Raw genomic sequence first — 27,602 nt, 5'->3', positions numbered from 1 at the left:
CCTACTCAAACCTCGCAATAACGCATCACAACAACCCAAGAAGGCGGTGTGGGCTCTTGGTATGCACTTTCTAAAGGACTGCCGAATGAGGTGGGCATCAAACACAGGGCGCCACTTTTCACATGAGGAGGTTGAAGTTCAGAGGCCAACACCACGTTGAAGGTCATGGACTGGAAGGTCTCGGCCCAGTGCCTATTCCAGTTTCATTTAACACGAAAGAATGATTTGAACACTCATTGCATTGGACTTGATGGGCTGGGTGCGGCATACTAGAAAACGGACATTCTTTCCACAGACCCAGAGTTTTCCATTACCAGCACCGCACTCCACACATCTGTCTCCCCGGGAAGAAGAACCAACGCTTCACTCCCGTCCAAGGAGCCGGGAACTCTTGCCCTGAGTGACAGTCTTCCCCCCAAGCCCCGCCCCTTCTCGGGCCGCGCACAGCCTTTGACCTTCAAACTACATCTCCCACAAAGGCGCGCGCAGACTCGGCCCCTCCACCGGAAGTCGAAGGCGCTAGCGGGCGCTCGGCAGAGTAAGTGGGGGTTTACCGGTCCGTCGACCGCAGCCGGCTCGCTCTGTCCCGGTCGTCTCTCGGGTGGTAGCTCGGCGGCGCGCCGTCGGCCGCAGCTGGGCCGGGGCGGTTGCCAGCCGTCCGTCTGCGCGCTGTCCGCCGGGGCTGCTCGGCGCGGGGGCCGTCCCTGCGGGCCGGGGGCCGGGGCTGGGGCTCCTCCGGCCCCGTCTGAAGTGGGGGAAAGGAGACGCTGCCTCGGATGTGGTTTCCAGTTTAAAGAAGGAACCTCACAGTAGTGGCGAGAAAATAAACTGTCCCGAGGCGTTGGACCCTGTGAAGAGAGCGTGCAGGGTGCACGATGGGCGAGCGGGCCACGTTGGGGCCCGTCGGGCGGGCGCTCGTGCAGTAGTGGTCGTGGCCCGGGACAGGTCTCTGTTGAGCCCTGTGACCTGGGGCCAGTCATGGGCCCCGAGTTCCACATCAGGGAAAGTGGGTGTTGGTTGGAATAAAAGCTAAGACCCTTTAACCCTCAGATTCATTTATGCTCCTCCTGGAAAGCGAAGGCGGCGTTCAGGTAACGGAATCGCCTCGTCCTGCCTTCATTCAGATCGTCCCCTCCGAGGACCTGTCAGCCAGGCCGCAGAGCCGGGTTTCAGGCTTTGCGTGCTTCCCTGGACCGGTACCGGTTCTGTTTCTAAGTGGCTTTTATGGTAAGAAAGCCAAGGGGGAAACTGTTTTCAACTTTCTCCTGAAAACACTGAATGCATACACATGGCGCTAAGGCTTCTGGATGGTACAGTCACGATGGCCGGTCCATGGGGAGAGAGAGGACGTGACCATGACTTCAGAACCTGAGGCAGTGAAATATTGCTTAAAGCGAATCTCACTGAAGGGCCTGTATGATGAGATTGCAGAGAATATAAATTTAAGGGCTCCCCGCCCCCGCCCCCGTGTGGCTCCATTGCACCAAGAGGTCACCAGCTCCATTCCTGGTCAGGGCACCTGCCTAGGTTGTGTGTGGGCTTGATCCCCAGTGGGGGCTCTGCAGGAGGTGGCCAGCGATGTTTCTCTCTCATCGATGTTTCTCTCTCTCCCTCTCCTTTCCTCTCTCTCTCAAAAAAAAAAAAACAAATTTAAAAATTTTAAGGGAACATTAATTTAGAAGGGAGACTACACGAGTCTGTATATAGCAGTGCTTCAAAACCAAGCCCTGAAAAGTTGTGTCTTTAGTACTCATAATACTTTTAAAGCATTTAGACATCTCAGTATAAACAGAATGGTCAGGTGAATTCTCGGTTAAATCAAAAGAAATAAGAAATTGTCTTCTAATATAGAAGTCACTCTTATTATTTTAAGTTATAAACAGATTTTCATTATTAGGTTTTATCTAAATGTTTACATTCCTGTGAATATATTTTGCCTATTTATAATATTCACCTATTAATTTATAAGTAGTGAACGATACAAACAGGAAAGGTGAATGAACACAAAACAAAGTTAATCTCTCTTGCCCATTTTCCCCCTACTCCTACCGTAAAATTGATCTGCCAAATTGTAGTGTCAGAACCCTAAAAACAAAAGCTTTAAAAAATTATGGATTATGACCTTTCCTTCTTTTTAGCCTAAATATCTTATTGCTTAGAACAGTGGAAACCTAATTAGAAGGCCCAGTCTTTTCTTAACAGCATTTCATAGAAAAAAAGTTTATACATTAAAAACAGGTACTTTGAGAAATTCATAGACAACTGAAACATGAACTATTTCCACCAAAAATAGATCAGTTTGTGCCCTACCACATTTAATCCATGTTTAGGCAACATTTATTAAGGTATGAAACAATTATTTTCTTTATTTTTTCTTACTGAAACAACAGAGTGATAAAGCAGGCAAAGTTAGGGTTTAAAAGGTTTCTGTGATTCAAAGGTAGACAAAGTGACAGAACAGTGTCCACTGATAGAATTAAAAATATATGGTCGTCTGATTTATGACTACAATAATACTGCAGTGCAAAGGAACAAAGATAGTAATTTCAAGGATGATGTCGTCATATGGATTACTCAGTGAGATAAAAATGTATCTTGAACCCTGGCCAGTTTAGCTCAGCGGTTGGAGTATCTGCCTGCGGACCAGAGAGTCCGGGGTTCAGTTCCCGCTAGGGGCACATACCAAAAAAAAGAAAAAAAAGAAAAAAAATGTATCTTGACCCCTATCTCACATCATGAACAAAAATCAATTCCAGATAGATTGCAGCATTGTGCAAGGAGAAACAATAAATGGTCTTCATGAGAAACTTAGCTTTTGAATAATTTGTTATAGGATCATGATTTCTCTGAGGGCAGGGGCCTGTTGTTGGTACCCAAGAATCTAAGGGAATGCTACTTGTCAGGTGCTAAAAACTGTCTTTACTTCTGTCTGCTTAAAACCCTCCCATTGAAGTACCTCTGGTCTACTTCACATACCTGCTTATCTTTGTAAAGCTGTTAACTAACTCCCTCTGCAAAGGATATGGCCCCATCATCCGTATTACCAAAGTTCTATATATGTTATTTTATATATCCATCATGTTGAATTATATTTAAAATTATCAACTAATGACAATTTTGAAATGTATGCTGTGATGACAGTTGACTACTAATTGCCTTTTGAAGAGTATATTATTTTAGAAACCATAACTATTATAATTATATCAGCACTCAGATAATGTTCAATCATTGATGTAAAGAGCAATTGCAAATGAGTTTTTTCTATTCTCCTTTTTTTAAGGAAGAAATGTCTTCTATTAAAAAAAGTCCAAAGCAAGAAATGATTTCCCAGTTTCACTGTTTAGCTGCGGAAGGAAACATTGCCAGATTAACAGCAATACTCAGTCATTCTCCGTCTCTTCTCAATGAAACTTCTGAAAATGGCTGGACTGCTTTAATGTATGCTGCAAGGAATGGGCACCCAGATGTTGTCCAATTTCTACTTGAGAAAGGGTAAACATTTTAGGCTGTAACACCTGAAGGATTATTGTGGCGTAATTTCTAGGTTACATCTTTTCTTTTAAATTTTTCTTGTAGCCATATTTATATCTTTGGACTTGTAAATAACTCATTGACTAGTTTTGTTATATAAAAATGTAGCATAATTTCTTACTAAAAGCTTGTAACCTTTTTTAGTGAGGAATTACCTTTTCATACTTAATAGCAAAGAAAATTATGAGCTAATCTAATATTTTTCCCAAATACAAAACGTAAATCTACCCACTATGACTCACTCACAAATCCCTTGTAAAATTTTAATATCTCGTAGCACATACTACTTTATCTTATAATTCTTCAGAAAATTAAAATATCCACTATCTCTAACTTTTCATCATTTTTGATTATTTCTTTTAGCCTTCCCACTTGTAAATTATGTATTAAAAGAAAAAATTCTATGTAATCATTAAATAGAGGGACTATAATATGCATCTGGAAATATTTTATTGTAATAAATACTGGAGAAAATGTTTATTTCCTATTATATTTTTCCTTTTATCTATAGGTGTGACAGATCTGTTGTGAACAAATCAAGGCAGACTGCATTAGATATTGCTAAATTTTGGGGTTACAAGCATGTAGCTAACTTACTAGCTAACACTAAAGGTGGGAAGAAGCCTTGGTTCCTAACCAATGAAGTAGAAGAAAGTGAAAATTACTTTGGCAAAACACTACTGGACCGGAAAAGTGAAAAAAGAAATAATTCTGACTGGCTACTAGCTAAAGAACGCCATCCAGCCACAGTTTATATCCTTTTCTCAGATTTAAATCCCTTGGTTACTCTAGGTGGCAACAAAGAAAGTTCCCAACAGCCAGAAGTCAGGCTTTGTCAGCTGAACTACACAGATATAAAGAATTATTTGGCTCAACCTGAAAAGATCACCTTGATTTTCCTTGGAGTAGAACTTGAAATGAAAAAAGAGTTACTTAATTATGCTAGGGAGGTCCCAAGAGAAGAAGAAGATGGGTTGGTTGCCTGGTTTGCTCTAGGTATAGATCCTGTTGCTGCTGAAGAATTTAAGAAAAGGCATGAAAATTGTTATTTTCTTCATCCTCCAATGCCAGCTCTTCTGCAATTGAAAGAAAATGAAGCTGGTAAGAAGTGAACACTCTGCACTTGTATTGGTAATAATCTGGTTTTTGGAACTGTATGGGAGTTGTATATATCTTGAGTTTTTAGGGGGCATGCTTTTTCCGGTAAGCAATGAAATGAAGCTATGTCTTCATTAGAAACTTGATAAAGTTCTCACCCTAGGAGACTACTCTTCTGGGCAATTGCAGCAGCCTTAATCAGCCAAGATAAATTTCCCCAGAATTAACCCTAATGCATGATGGTGTCATTTGATTCTTCAGTGAATAATTATCGAGCACCTGCTGTGCAATGAGCCTGATGGCAAAGACTCTGACTAGTATTTTGTTTTGTTTTCTGTTGCTGGGTATGCCAATTCATGTAGGGCCTTTTATGCCATGGTAAAAAACTAGGAGTTCTAGTCTAAGTTCCAGTTAAATATTATAACCTGACCTATGTTTAAGAAAAAAACAAAAACCCTCACTTTGACTGGTTTGTAGATGATGAATTGTAGGTAATTAAGTATGGAAGTCAGGCCTCTTGTGAGGTGATTAGAAATGACCACATCCCAGGTAAGAGATTGTATTGACTTGGATTAGTGGAGTGGCAGAAAAGAGAGGGATTGAGATATTCTGGAGGTAGAACTGACAGGCTTGATCAGTAGGTTGAGACTATTATGAGTGAGAGGGAGATGATAGTAACCTGGACTATAACCTGAATTAAAGTGATAATAGTAGAGATGGTGACAAGGAGGTACATTCAAGGTATATTTTTTAGAGAAAATTGACAGTCCTTGATGGGATGAGGGTAGATTATATAATAATGAAGGGAAAGACCAGGAATGACTGCTAGGTTTGAGACTTTAGTAGTTTGATAGATAGGGATGCTATTTTTTGATAAAATAATGTAGGTTGATGAGTAGAGCAAGGGAAGCAGGACAGACTTGAAGTAAGTAAATCAAGATAGTTTTGGGTATGCTAAGTTTTACAGGATATTAGAAGCTGGAGAGAGGAGAGGAGAGGTCTGAGTTGGAGATATCCACATGGGAGTCATCGCCCTGGCCAGTTTTGCTCAGCGGTTAGAGGGTCGGCCTGCGGTCCGGAGAGACCCGGGTTCGGTTCCCGCTAAGGGCATATACTTCGGTTGCAGTTTGTCCCCGGCCCTGGTTGGTCGTGCAGGTGGCAGCCACTCGATGTGTCCCTTCACGTCGATGTTTCTCTCTCTCTCCCTTCCTCTCTCTCCTTCCCACTCTATCTATACAAAAAATGGAAAAATACCCTCGGGTGAGGGAAAAAAAAAAAAAAACACATGGGAGTCATCAGCACAAATATGGTATTTAAATCCCAGGAAACTACTGAAATTACTTAGAGAGTTGAGAACAAGTAAGAAAGAGAATCGGAATCATACCTGAATCCTTCAATTTAGAGGTCAGGTAGAAGTGGAGGAGCCATCAAAGGTGACGTTGACAGTGTAACCATAAGGTAGGAGGAGAACAGGAGACATGGAAACCATGAAAACAGTATTGTTTGGAGGTACTGGTCAAATGTGTTGAATGCTCTTGAGAATTTGAGTAAGATGAAGACAAACTATTTTTTTAAAGGATCTTTGGTTTAGTAGTATGAAGGTATTGGTGAATTTCACAAGAGTAGTGTCAATGGAGTAGAAGGAACAGAAGCTAGATTATGATAGATTGCGGATTTAATTGGGGGTGTGCAAGTGGTCACTTGCCAGTGTTCACCTTCCCTGAGGTGATATGATGGCCCTTCCAGAGACATAAATGTTGTAAATACAGTATTTTTTTTTTAAATACTCTGTGTAGTTTTCAGTTGTAAACAGGATATGTTCCACAGGGACATGGAAGGACCAATGGTGGCTTAGTCACCAAGGTAGAGATGAGTTCTAGTCGTTTGCTAGTAATATTGCCTTCTAAAGTTCAAGTCCAAGTTAGGAACTGCCTTTGTAGTGTATTTTTATAAAAGTATTCATTATAAAGTCACTATTTGTAAAGTCACTATACACCAGAATCTTGTATATCTAAAATTTCTGAATCACCTATAGTAAAAGCCTGAGCTAATACAGTGTGTAAGATGGATGTTAGTACATCTATCTTATATGAGTTACATTTTCTTAGTTCAGATTGAAGTTAACTCTAATTTTCATCTGTGATATGTAGAATTAAGTCTTTTACTTTTAAAAAAAGTGTACACATCATAAAAATAGGAATGCTAAATCCTTGATCACACAGCTATTCAGAAGTATATGCTTTATTATGACTTAAGAACTTTTATACAATATATGTCATCATTATAACAAGAATATTTTACATATACAATAACTTGTTTACAATTTGTCATAGAATTAAAACTCTTTCTGTATCTTTTAAAGGGGTTGTAGCTCAAGCAAGATCTGTTCTTGCCTGGCACAGTCGATATAAGTTCTGCCCAACCTGTGGAACTGAGACTAAAATTGAAGAAGGTGGCTATAAAAGAGTATGCTTAAAAGAAGACTGTCCTAGCCTCCATGGTGTTCATAATACATCATATCCAAGAATTGGTAAGCCTTTTCCTTTACAGTGAAATCTCAGCCAAACGAATCTTGGGGAATAAGACATTGTGGAAAGACATGATTTTCAGTGGCTGAGGGGTTTACCTTTTTATTAAGGGCATGTTTAATGTAACCGTTAAGACTATAAGTATTAAGTTATTACATACTGTCATGACTTTTGAGTAAAGGACATTGTACATGATCATTTCTTAACTCTGGATTAATCAATATGAATTTGATGTGTACAAATACATGATTTCAAAAGCCCACCAGTCTGGATCTACTTAGTGCAGAGACACAAAAAAAGCCCCAATATTTCAGTGCCTGTTTGAGGCATCACCAAAGCAGTACAGCCTGTAGCTAGCTTCTCATAACTGCTAGTGTCTGCCTATACCTTCTCTCCTTCCAATTGCTGCTTTGAGTCTGCTGTGGATTTGGAAATCTGATAACCCAGCCCTTTAAAACTTTGTGAAAAAAGAATAGACGCCCTAAGCAACATCTAAGGAGGTCTCCCGGGAGTAAGTAAAGTGCATGGTTTAATGACATCTGTTTCTATTGCTCAGGAGCCTTTTATATCTGATTCCTGGATCTCAGTCATATAGAAAAGACAATTCATTAGAATAGTGACTTCCAGAGAGGCAAACTGTTATTTAATTTATATGTATTTTTGATGGCTTAAACTTAACCATAGAGCCACCTTAGCTTTCAAAAACATTTTGTTAAGGATTGGGATGGAAGGGAGAGGGAAATTCACTATGTTTACTATGGTCAAATTTGAATTTTCTACATGCCATGTTTATCTACTCACATTACTTTCTTATAAAAAAATAAGGATATGCCTAGCATACCATAAATACACAGTAAATATTACTATTAAGATAAGAAGGAGGATAACAATGATCTTTTAGCTTACTGACGGTGTTCTATACAACTTCCCTGAAATACTGTCATTAGGCAGAAAGAAACAATCTCTTGTAACCAGACAAGAGCCTTGTTCTTATAATAGATACACCTTTTAATTATCCTCCTAAACAGTGACTGGACATACACAATGAGTCTAAATCATTTTTCCTGTCATTCATACATATGATTTTTTTTTAAATAGATCCAGTCGTAATCATGCAAGTTATTCATCCAGATGGGACCAAATGTCTTTTAGGCAGGCAGAAAAGATTTCCCCCAGGCATGTTTACTTGCCTTGCTGGATTTATTGAACCTGGTAAGTGTTTTTAAAATAATTTTGTAATAATTTTTATTTAACTTATAATTTCTAAATAAAAATTTTAGACAGCATTTCAGAAATAATCTTTGATATATTATCATGTTATAAAATGGATATTTAAAAATTTTCTATATATATATATATATATATATATATATTTTTTTATCCTCATCCGAGGACATTCTTTCATTTTTTGTTCAGATAGAGTGGGAGGGAGAGAAAGAGAAACTTCAACGTGAAAGGGACACATTGAGTGGCTTTCTGCACAACCCAACCAGGGCCGGGGACAAACTGCAACTGAGGTATGCACCCCTAGTGGGAACCGAACCCGGGTCTCCCTGGACCACAGGCCGACGCTCTAACCACTGAGCCAAACCAGCCAGGGCTATTTTCTATATATTTTAAATGATATCATTTTTGTTTTTACTAATGGAATAATTTAGTATGTTTTAAAAATTCAATATTGGTGTCCTGACCAGTTTTGCCTAATGGTTAGAGCGTCGGCCCACAGTCCAGAGAGTCTCGGGTTCAATTCCTGGTCAAGGGCACATACCTGGCTTGCAAGTTTAATCCCTGGCCCTGATTGGGGTCGTGCAGGAGGAGGCCAATCAGTTTGTCTCTCTCACATTGATGTTTCTCTCTCTCTTTCCCTCCCTCCCTCCCGTTCCACTCCATCAAAAAAAAAAAAAAAGAAAAGAAAAATCAATAGAAAAATATCCTCGGATGAGGATTAAAAATAAATAAATAAAAATTCAATATTTGGCTTTCATATGTCTTTCATATATTGCTGTTACCCAAGATATTGGCATGATTTACACCTCACTTCCTTCTGTGCTAGACTCAGCTGTCAACTTTTCAAATAGGCCTTCCCTGTTAGCCCCAAATACATTACCCCCATACCCAGCACTCACAATCCCTGTTATCCTGCAGGTTTTTTTGCTATAGCACTTATCACCACCTAACAAGGTATGTATGTGTGTATGTATGTATGTATGTGTCTTTCTATCTACCTATCTAGCTATCTACCTATCTTGTCTGTCTGTCTGTCTGTCTCTCTATTTATCTGCTCATACCAGAAAGTAAGTTCCACAAGGGCAGGGACTTTGTTTTATTTATCAGTGTATCCCAAACCCTTAGAGCAGTGCTTCTTATATAGTAGGCATTCAATGGATGTTTGTGGAATAAATGAATGAATATATCTAATAATGCATTATTTAATCTCAACTTCCAATATTAATATTCATTGTTAGATAATAATAGTAATAAACATATGTAGAGCCACACTCTATTCTGAAGGCTTTCCATATATTAAATCATACGATCCTTAGCAGTTTTACAGATCAGGCACTAAGCACAGGGGCTGAATTACTTCCCCCAAAACAAGCAGCTAGTAAGTGATAGGGCAGGGATTCAAACCTGGGCAGTTTGGCTCTGAGTCCATGCTCTTAATCATTGTGCTGCCTCAAGTAGCTCTAGGTTATTTATGTATTTACTGCTGTGTAGCATTTGATTTATGAATATCCTGCAATTTATCTGTTCTGTTGGATATTTAACTTATTTCAAAACTCTTGATATTACAAGTAACACTGCAATGAATATTTTTATACTACTCCTTGTACACATTTGCAAGAATTATCTAAAGTATGTGCCTGAGAGTACGATTGCTAGATCACAGGCTATGAGCATCTTAACCTTTCTAGATATTGCCAAGTTGCTCTCTAAAGTGTCCCTGCCAATTTACATTCCTTCTAGCAGTATATGAAATGTCCTATTATTTCTACATCTTCACCAAGTTAGAATTTTCAGACTTTTTAATTTGCCATTCTGATGGATACGAAATAGTATTTCACTGTAGTTTTCATTTTCATTTTCCTACTAATGGAGTATCTTTTTCAAATATGTGTAGGCATCCAGTTTTCTTTATCCCTGAGTTTTACATGTTTATGTTCTTTGCTTATTTTTGTTTTGTTGTTATCCTTTTTTTCTTACTGATTTAGGAGTTTTTAAATATGTATTATATGCTAATCTTTATTTAGTTACGGTCTTGCAAATATCTTATACTAGTCTATGACATATTTTCACTGTTTTTTGTGAACATAGGTTGTTAACTTTAAATATAGAAAATGTATCAATCTATTTGAAAAGACAGGTATATTTAAATAGCAAGACATTTCTAAACTTCCAGATAAACTTAACTTAGAAACTATTCCCTCTATCCTAATTCTCAATTCCAACAAATCAAAATATAAAGTACATTTATAGGGATCATTTTATTTAATCAAAGCTGAGTCAACAGTTATTTTAGAGTAGTGATTTACAACCTTTTTCATCTCGTGGCACACATAAACTAATTACTAAAGTTCTGCAGCATACCAAAAACTGTATTTTTTTGCCAATCTGACAAAATAGGTATAATTTTTATTGATCTACAAAAAAAAAAAAATGTTAATAATAGTAATTACCTACCTTTTTTTGGTCCAGTGACTTTTTTAAAACTCAGGTGCTGCTCTGACCCATATAGCTAAGTTGGTTGAGCATCATCTTGTGCACCAAAAGGTCGCCAGATTGATTTTCAGTCAGGGCACATGCACGGGTTTCGGTTTTGGTCCCAGGTCAGGGTGGGTACCGAGGGCAAATGATAGATGTTTCTCTCTCTCTCCCACTCTCTTTCTCTCTCTCTTCCCCCACCCTTCCTCTGTGTCTAAAAAAATATATATATATATATTTAAAAATCAATTTTAAAAATCAGGTACCTATCCTTGTATATAAGGATTTCTGGTACCAAGAAATAACCAATCAGATGCAACCTTATTATGCAATGTGACTAATAAGATGCAACTCTATTATATGACCTATATATTTATTACTAAAGACAGGGCATCCACACCAGGTGGCTATTGTTGTGTTAGTTGTCATTTTTTTATTTGACAATCTAAGAGAAAAGAGGTCAGTAGCCCTGACTAAATAGTCAGATATTGCATGTTTAAAAATTCCTGTGGCACACTGTTTGAAAATCACTGATCTAGAGGAAAATAATCATTTAGAAAGAAAAATACTGAGTTTTACTTAATATGTTTTTTAAACTTTTAGTGTTATCTATTTTCTAACTAGCTTGGAAAGAGTTATCTACAATAATTAGCAACATGAGAAAAGACGAGTTCGACGATTTTAGTGAGGAAAAGAAAAGCCATTAAAATAGTTATAATTTTTAACTATTTAGTGATAATTTATAAATGAAACACTTTATAAAGTGTTTACAAGGTTTTTAACCAATAGTAGGTGCTAGATAGTTGTAGATGTTATTTTTTAAATGTCGCTAAAAATTTGGACTTTTAAAAAATGAGAAGTTTGTTGATATTTTGATTCTGTATGTGGTCATAAACTTTAAGACATAATGTTTTCTTGAATTCCAATCTAGTTTTAGGCTTCTGCTTTCTGATTATTTGAATTGGGTTTCTGTCCAAAGTGATTTCCAAATGTTTGAACCATTTGGAGTACAATATGTCCAGGGCATGTTCGTCAGCTACTTGTTCTTTTGGCCCATTTGATTAGGGGAGACAATAGAAGATGCTGTTCGAAGAGAAGTAGAAGAGGAAAGTGGAGTCAAAGTTGGCCATGTTCAGTATGTCTCTTGTCAACCATGGCCAATGCCCTCCTCCTTAATGATTGGTTGCTTAGCTGCAGCAGTGTCTACAGAAATTAAAGTTGACAAGAATGAAATAGAGGATGCCCGCTGGTTCACTAGAGAACAGGTAAAGTTCAATTTAATTTCCTTCTTCTATTGATTGTTCTCTGACTGTATCGGTTTAGGCATGCAGCAAGGGTGCTTGTTTTCAACAAGTTGAATGAATGGCTATGGCCCTCTCATCATGCATGGATTACAATGTAATTGATGTGTCCTATGTTAACTCATTCTGTGAGATTCTTCTAGTAATGATGATTCTGTGCCATTTTCTCATTTCAAATGCCATTACTTCAGATTAATACCTTTTAATGACTTAAAATAGGTAACAATTATTTCAGAGATGAGAAACAAGAATATTATTTTTAGACATTTTATATTTTAATTTATAGCTTTAAAACAGCTATCAAAAAAGATCAGTGAAACTTGAAATTTGTGAAAAGTTTTTGGTTTATATGCTTAAGGGCAAGAATGACAAAACTGTACAACAAAGATGCATTCACAAGAACTTTTTAAAACATGATTAAGTATTATAATGAGAGATGAATTACTTGTTCTGTGTCTTGCATGACCTAAAGTATTTGTATTAAAATGGATAAACTACAGTATGAAGACCTGAAATCCTTTTGGCTGTGTCTAAATAAAATTAATTCTATTTTATGCCCAACCTCTAAAAGTATAAATTAGATTTTTTTTCAGAATTTTATAAAATGAAACCTGTCCCAAAGTTGACTTTACTTTGAAAATAAGTGTGGAACATGTACTTTGCTTTCTTATGATCTTATTTTCATAAGGAAATCTGCCCTTCTCAAATATTTTAAAAATTGAATCACTAACTCAGTGAAGCAACTAAAGATGTACTAACTTTTGCATGTTGAATATGGATGTTATCACTTTCTACTGTTGTTATTACCTGTAAAAGTCATCACATTTTAGTTGAATCATATAAGCATAGAAATAGTATTTCAGTATGCCAGTGTTGGAATCCTAATACATTTTATTATGGTATATTTTAGGTTGTGGATGTTCTGACCAAAGGGAAGCAGCAGGAATTCTTTGTGCCACCAAGCCGAGCTATTGCACATCAATTAATCAAACACTGGATTGGAATGAACCCCAATCTCTAAGTCAAATAACTAGACTTTGAGTGCTAATTGATTTCTAATACTACTCATTTCCTCAAATGAGATTTGAAATGTTCCATGCTCTTTAGACTGTCACAACACAAAATATCATATTGGGTTTTTGAAATATTTTCAAAGTGTAGTTTTCATCTTAACCACAGAATTCTTATCTTTATAAATTACAACATTGCTCAGATTTTGTTAAATCTAGATCAACCTTCTGTGAACGTTTTTTTTTTTGGTTGTGCTCCACAATTTTATCTCACAAAACCATATTTCTAATAAGAGAAACCATGTTCTAAAGAAATAAGTTCTAAAAGTGTAAGTAAACCTAAATTCCACCACCTCTTATAAGCATTAGACCAGTCATTAAAGAACCTTCACTGAAATTAAACATATTTGAAAGGAATTCGCCTCAAAAGTCAGATGTTATATAAATCCCAGAAAGATTTACATACCTTTAAAAAACACTGGCTTTATGTCACTTTCTGATAAGGTTGTATCTGCATTAAAAACAATTATATAATCATTATTAATAATATTTATTAAACTCAAATATAATTTTTTGGGTTTGGCCTTAAATCATCACATTCTAAGAAGCCTTTATAAAGTAACTATATCTTAGAAATGAATCAGTAAGATTCTAGAGAAAGTAAATTGTTGTTATTTACAATTTTGCAACATAGAACTATCATATTTTACAAAGCTGTTTTGAAATTGTTTTAACAGGTAAATTTTGAATATATAAATTTGTACAGTTTGCTCTATACTATAGTATGTTAGAACTGAAAGAGACCTCAAGGATAACATATATAGTTCATTGCCCTTCTTTATAGATAAGATAAAGGAAATCCTAAAAGGTGAATTTAATTAATTTAATTCATTAAAGGTTAATTAATTAATTAATGAAAGTTACACAATTACACTTTACAATTTTTAAGACAATTAATTGTAATTATAATTAAGTAACTTAATCATAACAGTCTAGACTGTGTAACCCAGTGCAGGATTCTCCCTCTAACAAGAAGTAGAAACTATTACTAAAAGTATAGATAGCATAAATCAAAATAACAGATGATAACAGTAAATTCAGTTTACCAAATATTGTTAATTAAAATTTTAGATACTAAAATGTATTTAACTTAAATACTTTTATTAGCTAAAACTTTATTTTACTGGTAAACTGTTTTTTTTAGTAGTTGAAGGCTTATTGGTAACAGAATTTTAAACAAAACTAAGACTTACACAGGACATTTAGATACATAGTAAAATCTGAGTTACATAGGTATACAGAAAGTGATGTGCCTTGATTATTATAAAGTGTATTGACTTAAGGTTCAGTTTTACTTCAAATATACTTTTAATACTTACAGATCCTAAAATTACATAAAAAATTTCAGGTTTCCATAATATTAGGATAGCCAAGTAAAATACAAAGTATCAAAATAAAATCTAGTTACAAACTTAGTTTTTGATATTTAATCCCATGCTCAGGGAAAAACCGGTATCTGAATAAATTATTGTTTTAATAATTACTCTTAAATTGCTAACCTCTGAGAGGTGAATAGCTACATGTAAGTAGAAGGAATAGCTAAGAAATGATAGAGGTTAAGTGCCATGAATGTATGCTAATGGAAATGAAGGTAACCATACATTAAAAAATTTATTTTCTGTTTTTTTGTGTTATGTATATTTTTTAATGTTTTGATAAATGTCATCTGAAAAAATGGAAAAAAACAGTGTAGTGAAGGCAGGGGCCAGGGTGGGAGCGAGGAGGAGTGTGTCAATGGGTAAAAAAGGAGGGACATCTATAATGCTTTCTGCAATAAAGATAAATTTAAAAAATAGGGAAAGTGAGAAGCAATATTAAAAGAGGTGCAGGGTAAGAATTTGTAAAGAAAGACATGGCTGTCTGATTGAAATAATTTTTCATTCAGCAAACATTCCAAAGTGCTGAGAGTTAAAAACTGGCAATCCTGAATTATATGCCCAGCTGCAAAGATTCAAGATTTTAAAGAGTGAAAATTAAAGGCATTAGCTTAATATTAAAAAAATAATAATTATCTCTGCTATAATTTGTTGTGTACTCACTTACCAAGTAGTAAAACCAGAAATATATGAACTGGATATATAGCAAATTCATAGGGAGGGAGGAAAATTGGACTGAGGAGGGAGGGTATCATTGGCAACTTCAGTATTGTATGTATTTTACTTTTTAGAAAAAGCAAATATGAGAAAAAAAATATTTCAGTTATCGGGTTAGAATGATTGATCTGTAAAAAAAAATACAAAAGCCTTTTTTAAAGCTGTGATATTGGAAGACTTAAATTTTTTTTTAATCTCAATTTTGTAGTTTTGGGTCATGCACGGATGTCTACAGTATTTTATATATACATATATACTCACATATAAATATATGTCAATAATTTATCTTCAGATTTAGTTACATATCTAGTCTGTCTATTTTTATAACTTGTCTAATATTACCAGTCTTTGCATTTTGGATTTGTCTTTAGTTTACTGTCCAAAGAAGGACTAAAAGAATTAGAAACCGACATATTTTATTCAGTTGGAAAAAATGACTAACTCTTTTAAAGATTGAGTAAGGGATATGGGTAAAGACAGAAAAGAATAGAACAACCTAGGTGAGACCATGAGATAGAAGGAGAAAGTATGAGTTTGTTAATAAACTATTCCATCTCATATGAAAACACTAGATGGAACTGATCCTAGAACCTGTTGCTAATGTATATATAGCAAAGTATTAGGTAAAACTGTTCTATAAAACAAATTCATTAATTTTTTTAGAATAGAATTTCCACAACGTAAATTTTATTAGGGATGAGGGCCATTATTAGGTTCTGAATATTGTGTGTGTGTGTGTGTGTGTGTGTGTGTGTTGAGTGAAATTTATGTGTGTGTGTTTTCTTTAGTAGAATAATACCTAAGACAATGTACTTCACAGACCAAAATTAAGAGTATCTGTGTACAAATGTCAAAGATCTGGGTCTTGAGGCACTTACAAGAGATTGGAGAAGGAGAGTTTGATTTCAGTGCAGATGGGGGAGGGTGCTCAATAAGGGGGCCAAATACTTGGGAGCTTTGACATCACAGTGGTAGATGAGAGACAGACACATGGTATGTTTTGAGTACTCCTATTTTGAGGTGATGGATAATACTGTTGCCAAGATCCTCCATCTTCAAAAAGAGTCTCATTGGTCAGAAGAGAACTAGAAAGGAATTGTTTGTGAAAATAAACTCAGTGCTGAAAGTGATTTTTTTTTTTTTCCTACACTACATCTTGTTCTTTTTTTTTCCTGAGACACTCAGAATTCTAAATAGCTTCTGAAAGAGAAAGTACAGTGTGTTATCATATACAATAGATTTTCAAATAATTCCATTTGCCCCAAGTAGAAATGCTCAACGGGACAGTTATTTGAGTAATAAGGATGGCATGGGAAAAAATGAGTAGTCAGAATTCTGAATTATTTTATTGTTCGAGAAAAAAATGTTCAACTATACATGAACATTTGGACATGTTAATTTGGCTAACAGGCAGGTTCCTTGTTTTTACTAAAGGATATGCACATATAGTAGTACTCTTTGGTGCTAGTAGCACTTTCAACTTTTCTTTAGTCCTTCAACAATACTATGTTCCTCTTTTAGTGCTAAGCAGACAATGCCATTGCATTAGACCATGGATATTTCTCCTTTTCACAATTCCTATTAAAATGATACTCTAGAGAATAGCGGAGGCAGCTGGGAAATTTTAAAACAGATTTTAAGTTTAAAAAAAAAAAACCTTTCTGTTAATGGAAACATTTTTCTTTCTAACTAAAAATCTGATAAGAAACAAACTACAGCATAAAGATTGGAAAAAATGTCCTGGCTTTCCATTCCTGTACTCATGGGAACTAGACCAGACCATCTCCTTGTCTCACCCCTGATGGATTAAGAACATGCTTCTAATTGCTTGTGAGGTAGCTTCATATTTAGTAATGTGGAAGTTTCACCCAGGAGCAGAAATTGATAATGGTACTTATATCTCTTTTAGAACCTAAGAGTAAGTGGACAAGTGATCTAGTCTGAAGTTCATTTTTATTTACTTTTTCTTCAGCCCATTTTACTCTGGCCTGAAATTGCAGTCTAGTGGAGCAGTGTGAGGTTTTGAATAAATACCTATTACTACTTTTAGATAGCAGTAAGCTGAAATCTTCTCTATAAATAGGGGTAAAAACTATTTAAAATGCCATTGATCCAACAGCTTTGCTGCTAAGAGTTATTTTGCTTTTGTTGCTGGATTCGTTTGTGTTGTGAAACAAGTTTGAAAACTCTAGTGCCAAACAGTTGGTATGGTTTGGAGCTCCAAATAAGATGCCCTGACAATAGGTGTCTTAGTGAGGGCGTCGGTAGGATGGTAGCTATGAGTGGGAAACCGGTAGGAACTTTGTGTATTCTGGGTAACACCAGTAAGGATGAAAGCAAATATGCCATCAGTACTAATAAATTGTAAATTTAATTCAAACTCAGATTTCTGAACTTTGTCAAAGTTACCTTTTGCTTGTTCTTTCCTATATATTTCTAAGAACTACTAATAGATCTCTTAACAGTAAGCTCCTAAAAAAATAGAATTCTTTGATTAGCTCATTCTCATAATACTAATGCTATTGACACAGGACTTTATGTATAGACTGTTGGCAATTATTGTTTTTTTAATCCTTAAACTACCCTTTGACATGCTTATTAATACTGTATCAGGGTCCCCATTTTACAGTTGGTGTGGAGGAGTTACAAAGTCACATTGTTAATACATCGGAGAGCCAAAACTTGAACTCAAGTATTTCACTCCAGATCCTTCATCTTTACACTTAACTGTGGTTAAGAGCTATCCTTACAGAAGTGTCTTAATTCTGCAAAAGCACATCCAGTCATGATTTCCTATTTCAATTCCTTAAATTTTGGTCATTTTTCAGGTTGCATCTTTTATGATTATTACACATTTTTCACAACCTTCAACTACTTATTTGGTTCCCAAATTTCTATCTCCAACTGTCTGTTAGACATATTTGCTTGGACATCTCAGAGCCTCCCAAATACTACATATGTAAAATTAAACTGTTTTTTCTCCCAAGCATGTTCCTGTTTCTATATCCATATTTCAGTAGTCTTGCAAGTGCCCAACATAGAAATTTGGGTATTGTTACCTCCTTTGTCTACTTTATCTCTCACCCTACCATACCCCACAGCCACATAATTTCTAAATCCTATCCATTTTATTTCTTTATTTCTTAATACTTCTTAATCTCTCTCTCTCCCCTGTGATCATCCTATTCCAGGCTACTCACCTGGTTCCTAGCTCAGTTCGACTCCCTAAATTGGTCTCCCTCGTTCAAAGTTTTACCCCCAATCCATTCTTCACAAGGAGGTCTTGCTAAAGGTCAATCTTATCTAGTCTTTCTCTTAATGTTCTTCAGAAAGATTCTGTGGATGAATCCAATTTCCTTAGCATGGCCATTTACCTCTAACACTGATCACTTCTCTTTCTTCCGACCCCTTATATTTACATTCTTACAAAAAGCCATAGTTATATTTTGCTTGTTCTTTCCAATATATTTCTAAGAACTACTAATAGATCTCTTGACAGTAAGCTCCTAAGAAGATAGAATTCTTTGGTTAGCTTATTCTCAAAATACTAATACTATTTACACAGGACTTTATATATAGAATGTTGACAATTATTTTTTTAATCCTTAACCCTGTGACATGCTTATTAATACTGTATCATTATCCCCATTTTACAATTGGTGTAAAAATGTTATTATGCATTAATAACATTTATTAAGGATCATCTGAATAATTATGACCAATATCATAAGGTACTAGTTTAAATAGAAATGCTTCATGTATTTAAAGGTTTTAAACTAAATTTCTAAACTATATTTTTATTTACATATTTCGCAGTATTTCAAAAATCTAGGTCAAGGTCTTTATTATTTATCCCAGTTTTAATAAATAAGCACATTGAGTCTAAGAAGTCAAATGACTTCCCCAAGATCAGCATAGGATATGGAAATAGGACTCAAATTTAAATCTTTCTTTTGAAAGTTCACAACCTCCACAATACCATGCACCACACTGCTTCTGTCCCTGTATCTTATGCAAAGAGAAACGAATCAGCTGATAAAGAGCCTAACTAGATCATTTAAGTTTTCACTTTTGTTTGGGTTTCTTCCTCTTCACCTGCACCATGTGAACATCGTAGCTGTGTTTCATAAATGCCCCCATCCAAGCTCCCGAGCCACAAGAGCATCATTGTGCAGGAGAAGTATATTTGAAAATAAACAGACCTTAGGAATGGTTAAGACGAATAATAGGCTAATTAAAGGATGGTAGATCATTCCTGACACTGCATAAGATTAAATATGGTAATCAGATTTCAGATTTAGACGACCCAGATAAATCCAAAGTAGGACAAGGCGAGGTCCTCAAATCTTTACTTCATTTTCTTGCCTTTCAAAATACATATTTGCATTTAATTCATATCTCCTTCAAGGCTGAGGAATTTATGAAGACTTTACCCAGGTGAGCTGATTATATGTTCTTTTTATTTATTTTCTATTTTTCTATGCTGTTTTGAATGAAGTACTCTATTTTAATCTTTGTTGTCCCATATTAGTTGCTTAGCAAAGGATAATAGCAAAGGGAAAATTATTTGAATGTTATATATGAGGACACTTTAATAATGTACTTCTTTACAGTCACAGAAAATCTAACAGCTGTTTGTAACTTGCTCTGTTATCAGAGAGAATGCCTGTATCAAAAAAAGAAAAATTCTCAATAGTCAATGTGTTAGGCCTCTTTTATTTCGGCTAAGAAAGACATCATATGCATATTTGAATAGCCAACAGCCAGATCCTAATTTGGTTATTTGAAATAAATTGTGCATTTGGAAAGCAAGGAAAATGCAATTGACAAGCTAGGCTTCTAAGCATAATTGAACTTCATTCTGAATTCAGGGAGGGTCCATTTCATTTCAAAGCAGTAATCCTTGTTTTGAATTTCTATATTCTGCTTTGTTTCCATTGCAGCATTAAATTTACTACCAAATGTACATTTGATTTTAATAAATCACCAAGTTATTTTCTCATCTGGTTTAGTTAGTAGGATTTTTCTTCATTAATATTACCTTAATTTTACTTACATAAATGTTCTTATTTAATTTTTGAACTATATTCATCACCCAAAACATTGTGATCTGATCTCAAGAAAGAAGACATTAAGGATTGCTTTTTTCTATAACAATAATTGAAATTACTCTGAAATTTAAACCCATTTCATAGGCAAATATTCTGGCCAATATTTTTTGTGTAAATAATCCCAAATCAAAATTTGCAAAATTATGTATTTGCAATTTTACTGTCACTTGGTCTTTAAAAAACATGTTCCAAGATTTTGATGGAAGTATATATTTACAGTCAAAGATTTCTCTCAGGATCAGGAATTTAGACGGTCCTTCTTACCTTCCTCATTCTTACTCAGAATTTAAATATTAAATGGTTTTTAATCCCCCTTTTCTTCTTCCAGAATATAAACATTAGTTTTTTGGGTTGTTTTTTTTTTTAAATTATACTATCAGATTACCTTAATGTTGAATAAGTATCTTCAAATTCTTTATTTGGAAAGAAAACTGAAAAATAAATTTCTATTTTCTACGTAGTTTTTAGATATTCCTTCAGTTACTAACAATTCACTTTTTTTTAATTTTACATAAAGTCATTTAACTTCTCAAATTTATAGGAACCATGTGAGAAAATTACAATCAGGAAATCAACATCCTCATAAAATAGTCTCGGTGTCCTCGGGGAAAATCGCCCAATAACCAAATTTTCAACTAGGTCTTTAAAATGACAAACCAGGATCTTAGATGTGATAGGTCAAATTCTCAGCTGTCTCATCAGCTATGAAGCCTCTTTCAGAGACTGGTTCTAGATATTTTTGCAAAAGGAATAAAAATTCTCAGTGTGACCTGACTTGTGAAGGTATACATACTAACTACACAAAGTGCACTGATGCTATTCTTATCTCAGGGGACGCCGAGACCTCAGTGAATTTGAGAGATGGGATGGGATGTTAGCACTGATTATCTGCTCAATATAAACCCAATCATAAAGTGATTAAATTAACCTCGCAGGTTAATTCTAAGCATAATTTCTCATTCTAAGCATAACTCTCATCATTGACCAGACCACAATTTAAACACTTTTTTATGATAATGGGCCAAAATACAGCACAGTAGTTCAAGCTATGTAAAAGGAAGAGCAGAAAATATCAAGCATAGAAAAATATAAAATAAATGACATTTTATTGCTTTCTAAAACATACATTAATTTGGATTAAGCTACAGAAATGTATTCATTTTAGTGAGTAAGTACAATGAGCACAGAAAATGTTAAGAAGATCTGGCCAGTTTGGCTCAGCGGTTAGAGCATCGGCCTGCGGACCAGAGAGTCTTGGGTTCAGTTCTGGCTAAGGGCACGTACCTCAGTTGCAGTTTGTCCCCGGCCCAGTTGGGGTCATGTGGGTGGCAACTAGTCAATGTGTCTCTCTCACATCGATGTTTCTCTCTCTCTCTTTCTCCCACTCTCCCTCCCGCTCTATCTGAAGATAAATGCAAAAATGTCCTCAGGTGAGGATAAAAAAAAAGAAAGAAAATGTTAAGAATTGTGATTTTTAAATTATTGGAGAAGCTATCTCCTCTAAATCTTTTGATTGAAGTCTCTTTGATGTCCTTACATCTTGTTTACATTAATATCCTTATCAAATTAATTTTCAGAGGTAACGGTAATTTCAAGATAATTCAAGTTTTCTTGAATTATGAATTCTAAACAAGTAATGAGGTTTAACATTGCCCAAAGTACACTAAATACTGCTAAAAATAAAAAACTTGTCTCTTACTAAATAGCAGGTGATAGATAACATTTCCACTGAAATATTAGAACACATTTGTTACTTTATTCTGAATGAGTTGAAGAAGTAGAATTAATCTACAGCCATTTTTTAGGGCACTGTGAGAAAAACAGCTTTATGCTTAGAGGGTAAGAAGAGAGATTCTGGGTAAATATGTGAGATTTTTCTTATTCTCTTTAGAATTTAGCACTGTGGTTATATATCAGGTTTGGGGTGGGTGTGTGTGTGTGTGTGTGTGTGTGTGTGTGTGTGTGTGTGTGTGTTTGTTCTGGGCAGGAAAGGGATGAAGATGGTTGTTTTACACAATCAAAACCTCTGGTGTCAGCAGAATTGATGAGACATGCTCCTGGGGAATAAAACTTCCTCAATGAAAGAATCTGAGGAATTTTATATTCTGGGGGAAGATCAAGACACAGTATAGTCAAATTCTGCTTCAAACTGAAGTTTAAGGTTGAATGGTTCAAAGTTAAGAGGTTATCATTTAAACCCATCAAGAGTTGGTAATTCAGCAATTAAGTAATCAGAGAAGCATAGCTCTTCTGTAATATAGTCATTGGAGTAGTATGCCTCCACTTTAATAAGCAAAGAAGGAGACAGCCTTCCTCTTTAGAAAACTCAAAGGTATTCTTCATTTAATTAATAGGTAGGGAAAGTCTTGAGCAGAAAAGAGTAGTCCCTGAGATCTATTCAATTAGCCTTTGTGCCTATTCTTTTGCTAACTTTTACAAGGTAACTAATGACATATTTAAGTGCACACATGTGCTTTATTTTTTCTCTTTCTTTATCTTAATGAAATACACCATTTTAGTAAACTTTTTATTATTTGAAATATGTGTTGAAATGAAGTCATCACCTCTTGTCTAATTGAAAGCAGCATAACTAGCCAAAGAGGAATAATGTAAAGTGTCACATAGGACTTGAGTGAACAGAAATGGGTTTCTCAAGATAGGTTCTGAAAGTCCCTGGGCTGGTCAGGTCAGAGTAGGAGAAAACCCTAATTACAGATTTCTCACACATAGCAATTGAAAAAAATGTAGGGTACCTGGGGTTCTAATTGTAGTTGAATTCAGTGGTTCTCTTCATATACTGATATTTATTCATGCATCATTCTGCATCTGGGATTAGCTAAATTTACACTTTAATAGTCCTTCTAAAACCAAGGAGGACATTAAGCAAAGCAAAATACACTTCTCCAGGGTTTTCTAGTCTAATAATGTCATGATAATAAGACATGGAGTGAGTGACATGTACCACTGCTGGTATGCAAAATTGTTTTGGGTGGTGGAAGATGAAGATATTTTTGTTATTTTTAAATTATTTATTTGTTTCTATTTTAATGTGTATCAGCTACAAGCCATAATTTTGCATGTAGTATTGTCTAATACGAAACTAAAGTAAAAAATTTAATGAATCAAAAAAGGAAGCAATAACAACAGCACAGCTATTTCATGGGAGGGTAGTAAAACTCTTGAAAGTAGTCCACAGATGACTGAAGTTGGGAAACAATAGTGCCCGTTGCATTCAGTCATTCACTCATTCATTCAGCAAATGTTTATTAACTGCTATGTTCTCCCACATATACAGAACAAGAACACATCCATGTATTAGACAGACCAGATCTCTGCCCTTGTCTCATGATCTTACATTTTGGCCCATGTCTCATGATTCCTCATAAGACTAGGATAATCTGAAGCTGCACACACTGGTGTGTTTTGTCTACCTCAGCTGGACCCAAAAGTAAATTCCTTCTAGAGCTCTTTTGGCTCACCTCAGGTTAACCATGGAGCAGCCAGGGGTCAGATTCAATCCCAGGAAGATAGTCTCACTGGGGATGCCTCCTAAAGAACCCTGCCCTATAAACACTGGAGCTCTGCGAAGATAGGTGCACCATCATAAATAGGAAGATCACAGTTCAGGTGCCCTGTCCACCGGCAGACATCCTCCTTCCGAACACTTCCACTCCACCGTAATCCTCCATGCCAACCACTTTAACTTGCAGAAGTCAAACCCAAAACATAGTACAGGAGCCCTTTCACGCTGAGAAACCAAATGTGAACAGAGACAAGCAATGGAAAATACAACATTGTATCTCCTCACTTCAGTAGCCCTGGTCTACTATTCCAACTTGCTAAATTTTTATCACAAGTTCTGTTTCCCACAGACCAATGAGAGATTGAGGCATTAACACCTAAGGTTGATTTAGAACACAATTTGGGTAGAGACCCTTTTTACAGGAGGCTGAGAAGAAATAAAAAGTGATCTCTCAAGGAGGTTTTGTATTTTATTCTATTTTTTCCTAGAAGTTTGCTGATATAGAAAGAAAGAGAATCTGTGCTTAAAACAAAAACAAATAAAACATTTAAACCTTAGTGGGTTCCATGTGGGAGAGGAGGAAGGTGAAGTGGAGTTCAGTGAAGCTGAATTCATTGTTCCCTCAAGCCTGACCCAGACTATTAAAGATTTTCGCAACGAGGTTCCCTTCCACCAATCAATTGTATCTGCTCCAACAGTGCTTCTGAAACCAAAATCACTTGGTGTGGGGTTGGAGGGTGGGTACTTACTGAAAAATGCATATTCCGGGGCCCCACCTCAGAATCTGAATCTCTAAAGTGAGGCCCAAAGTCTACATTTTTAACAAGTAGCTCAGTGCTTTTTAAGCCCTCTCAAGTTTGAGTATCCTCGTGCTAACCTATAAATTCCTTTAAGTTTGCATTGTTTTTACATGTTTACATTAAGTCCAGCACAGAATCTTGAACCCATAGCCAACAGACTGCCAGACTCGTAAGGCGACCTCAGCAGGAAGTACACCGGGTTTCCCCAATTACAACTTTGCTCCTTTCACTGGAATCATTCTGCAAGAAAGCGAGAGAGGAAAGGAAGACTTGCTGAAGCATGTCAGGAAGAGCCTCTACAAGAACACAGTAAAGCAATAAAAACCTTTCCGAGGCTTGCCGTGTGGAGAAAGAAAAGTGAAGCAGCATCTCCCCTCTGTTTCCTGGGGTAACTCACGACACCTGTGTCAGCCTCCTCTGATAACAAAGAGGATCTGGGAGGATGACCTCACACCTCCCTATCCATGGGTAGACACATTTGGAAGTATAAGAGATTTTCGTTTTTAGTTCATCCTTCCATTCCTTCACTGGTGTGACTTAATATATCAAACTTGATAAAATAGTGAGTTTAATTTTCTTCTCGTTCACTAATATAAATTTTTACCTAGCTTTTAAAATGTTAATAATAATAGCAATGATAACAATAATAAATTCCACACTGCACAGTGCTCTTTTTCTTTTATCATCCTCACCCGAGGATATTTTTCCATTTATCTTCAGACAGAGTGGAAAGATGGGGGGTGGGGGAGGTAGAAACATCGATGTGAGAGAAACCCATCGATTAGCTGCCTCCCGCAGGAGCCTGACCAGAGCTGGGGACCGCACCACAACCGAGGTACATGCCCTTGACCGGAATCAAACCTGCAACTCTTTGGCCCGCGGGCCGACCCTCTAACCACTGAGCCCAACCGGCCAGGGCCACAATGCTCTTTTCTACCTGCATTTTATTTCTGCAGATTCTGCAAGGGTGGACTCCTTGCTCTTCAAGTGTTACCCTCATCCCCCAAGATATGTTTGACCCACTATGGGTCAGATAGAGTGATGACATTCCAACAAAGCTTATGTTTAAAGATCACTATTTTGGCATTAAAGTACTTTTATATTTATTCTTCTGACTGCAATACCTTAACAGATGTATGCTCCATTGATTTCCAAAAGTCTCTTTTGCAGATGGACATGAATATTCTCTGTGAGCTTCAACAACCTGCCGGTTGTATGCTCAGGGAGAGACAAAGTTGGTTTCAATGGACATGAGATTTGGATGTTTTCATTTTTAAATTTTAACCTAATAGATTCTAAAAGTTTACCCATAGGAAAGTATATAAATATAGATATAAAAACAGTCTTCAATGTTTTCAACAGAGGAAAGAAGGTAGAGGCATGAAAAGCAACTTGCAATAGCTTAAATGATCTTAACTAAAGCTGTTCAGTTTCCGGACACTGGGAAAGTATTCATTAACAATTACTGCCCAACAGCCAAGTTTGCTAAGTTTTATCCTTGCAGCCCCATGGTGTAAGTCTGAAGTGACATATGGGTATTATTGAAACAGATGTTTTCCAATATAACTCTTCTCATGCTTGTACATACTTAAAAAAAAATTTAAGACCAAAAAATGTAAAGTACATGCTATTCAAAATCAGGAATGACAAGAGATAAGTTTGTATACTTAAAATGTAAGTAAATAGAAATGTCAGAATTTTCTTCTCTTTGAATATTTTTAAACTTAAAATTTTCATAATATGTTTTATATGTGTACATTTTTTTTAACCATTTAGTGCAGAGAACATAGGCTTTGTGTTAAAATCCAGAAAATAAAGTTATAAAAAATAGACTAAAGTTGCTTTCAAATTCTACAGAAAACTGGGGTGAATAGGCATTAAAATGAGTCCTGGATGGACTCGTGGTTAAGCATGTAACCTTCTGAATTAATTTTATGTTAGTCTCGTCTAACATTTTAATAGTGATCATTATTTATACTTTTATGAATCTTTCTCTTCTTATTGATAACAGAACATTTCCTTTGAATGTTCCAAGGAAAACATTTCAGCTTAACAATACAAAAGAAATTTTTAAGTAATTTGTCAAAAAAGTAGCACTAGTAAAATTTTCTAATACCTTTAAAAAAAACTTTACATTCTAACAGTTTTCTCAGAATAATGCTGTCACTATGTAATTCTACAGTGGAAAGATATTGTTAGTATTTCCTTTTTACATTTTTTTCTCATTCTCCTGTGAATTATAGTAATGAGTCAGAGCTCAGTTAGAAAAAAAGGTCTATAAAATTCAATACAAAGGTCTCAAATGTGATGGAATTTGGCTGATATATAACTGCAATCATGGTAACTTTCCTGAGCTTTATTGCCAATTTTGCACAGAACAAATAAACATTTATGAAAAATATAAATCCAGCAAATCTGTGGTGAAATTGGTACCTTAATGTATATCCCAAGGCCTAGTGGTGATGTATTTCACTTGTGGAAAAAATTATACTTTATACATGTGTGTAAAAAAAAAAAAAACTAAAGTGCTTAGATTTTTTTCAAAGTGGAATGGGAGGCCATTAGAGAGAGGGTTTTAAACAGGGGATGGCATGGTTTAATTTATATATTTTAAAAACCTGGCTGCTATGTAAATAATCAAAGGATATAAATATAGAAGAAAATCAGAAAGCCATTGCAATAGTCCAAATTTAAAATATAAATGAATATATATTTAAATATATTATGCATATATTATGAATATATATTATATATATATGTTTTTAAAGTCTGAACTACATATGTATACATGTAAAGAAGGGGGCTTAGAATGGAGCATTAGCAAAGGAGAAAAAAATTAGTGGAC

At 35.6% G+C, this 27,602-nt stretch overlaps 2 protein-coding genes across 3 annotated transcripts in view; both read left to right on the top strand.

The window, feature by feature from the left end:
- Nucleotides 1-484: 484 nt before the first annotated feature.
- NUDT12 (nudix hydrolase 12) lies at nucleotides 485-13,643 on the top strand. Its single transcript, XM_036280145.1, has 7 exons — nucleotides 485-538; nucleotides 3,281-3,492; nucleotides 4,043-4,632; nucleotides 6,992-7,159; nucleotides 8,256-8,369; nucleotides 11,925-12,124; nucleotides 13,071-13,643. The coding sequence occupies exons 2-7, from the start codon at nucleotides 3,287-3,289 to the stop codon at nucleotides 13,179-13,181; spliced, it is 1,389 nt and encodes a 462-aa protein (XP_036136038.1). The 5' UTR covers nucleotides 485-538; nucleotides 3,281-3,286; the 3' UTR covers nucleotides 13,182-13,643.
- A 6,015-nt stretch (nucleotides 13,644-19,658) lies between these two features.
- LOC118641838 overlaps nucleotides 19,659-27,602 on the top strand; it is a 116,819-nt gene continuing 108,875 nt past the window's right edge. For both annotated transcript variants that reach the window (XM_036279429.1, XM_036279428.1), the window contains exon 1: nucleotides 19,659-19,760. In XM_036279429.1, coding sequence (XP_036135322.1) covers nucleotides 19,744-19,760 — 17 coding nt within the window. In that variant the 5' untranslated portion in view covers nucleotides 19,659-19,743. The remainder of the gene's footprint in view (nucleotides 19,761-27,602) is intronic.

Source organism: Molossus molossus, unplaced genomic scaffold, assembly GCF_014108415.1.
Source record: "Molossus molossus isolate mMolMol1 unplaced genomic scaffold, mMolMol1.p scaffold_m16_p_3, whole genome shotgun sequence".
Lineage (NCBI taxonomy): Eukaryota > Metazoa > Chordata > Mammalia > Chiroptera > Molossidae > Molossus > Molossus molossus.
Note: the sequence above shows the minus strand (reverse complement) of the source record. Positions and strands in the feature narration are given on the sequence as shown.

Excerpts from the sequence above, each read along its gene's own strand:
- NUDT12 (XM_036280145.1), top strand. The coding sequence starts at position 3,287 with ATGTCTTCTATTAAAAAAAGTCCAAAGCAAGAAATGATTTCCCAGTTT. Across the intron at positions 4,633-6,991 it reads ATTGAAAGAAAATGAAGCTG|GGGTTGTAGCTCAAGCAAGA; the intron begins GTAAGAAGTGAA and ends TATCTTTTAAAG. Across the intron at positions 8,370-11,924 it reads TGCTGGATTTATTGAACCTG|GGGAGACAATAGAAGATGCT; the intron begins GTAAGTGTTTTT and ends CCATTTGATTAG.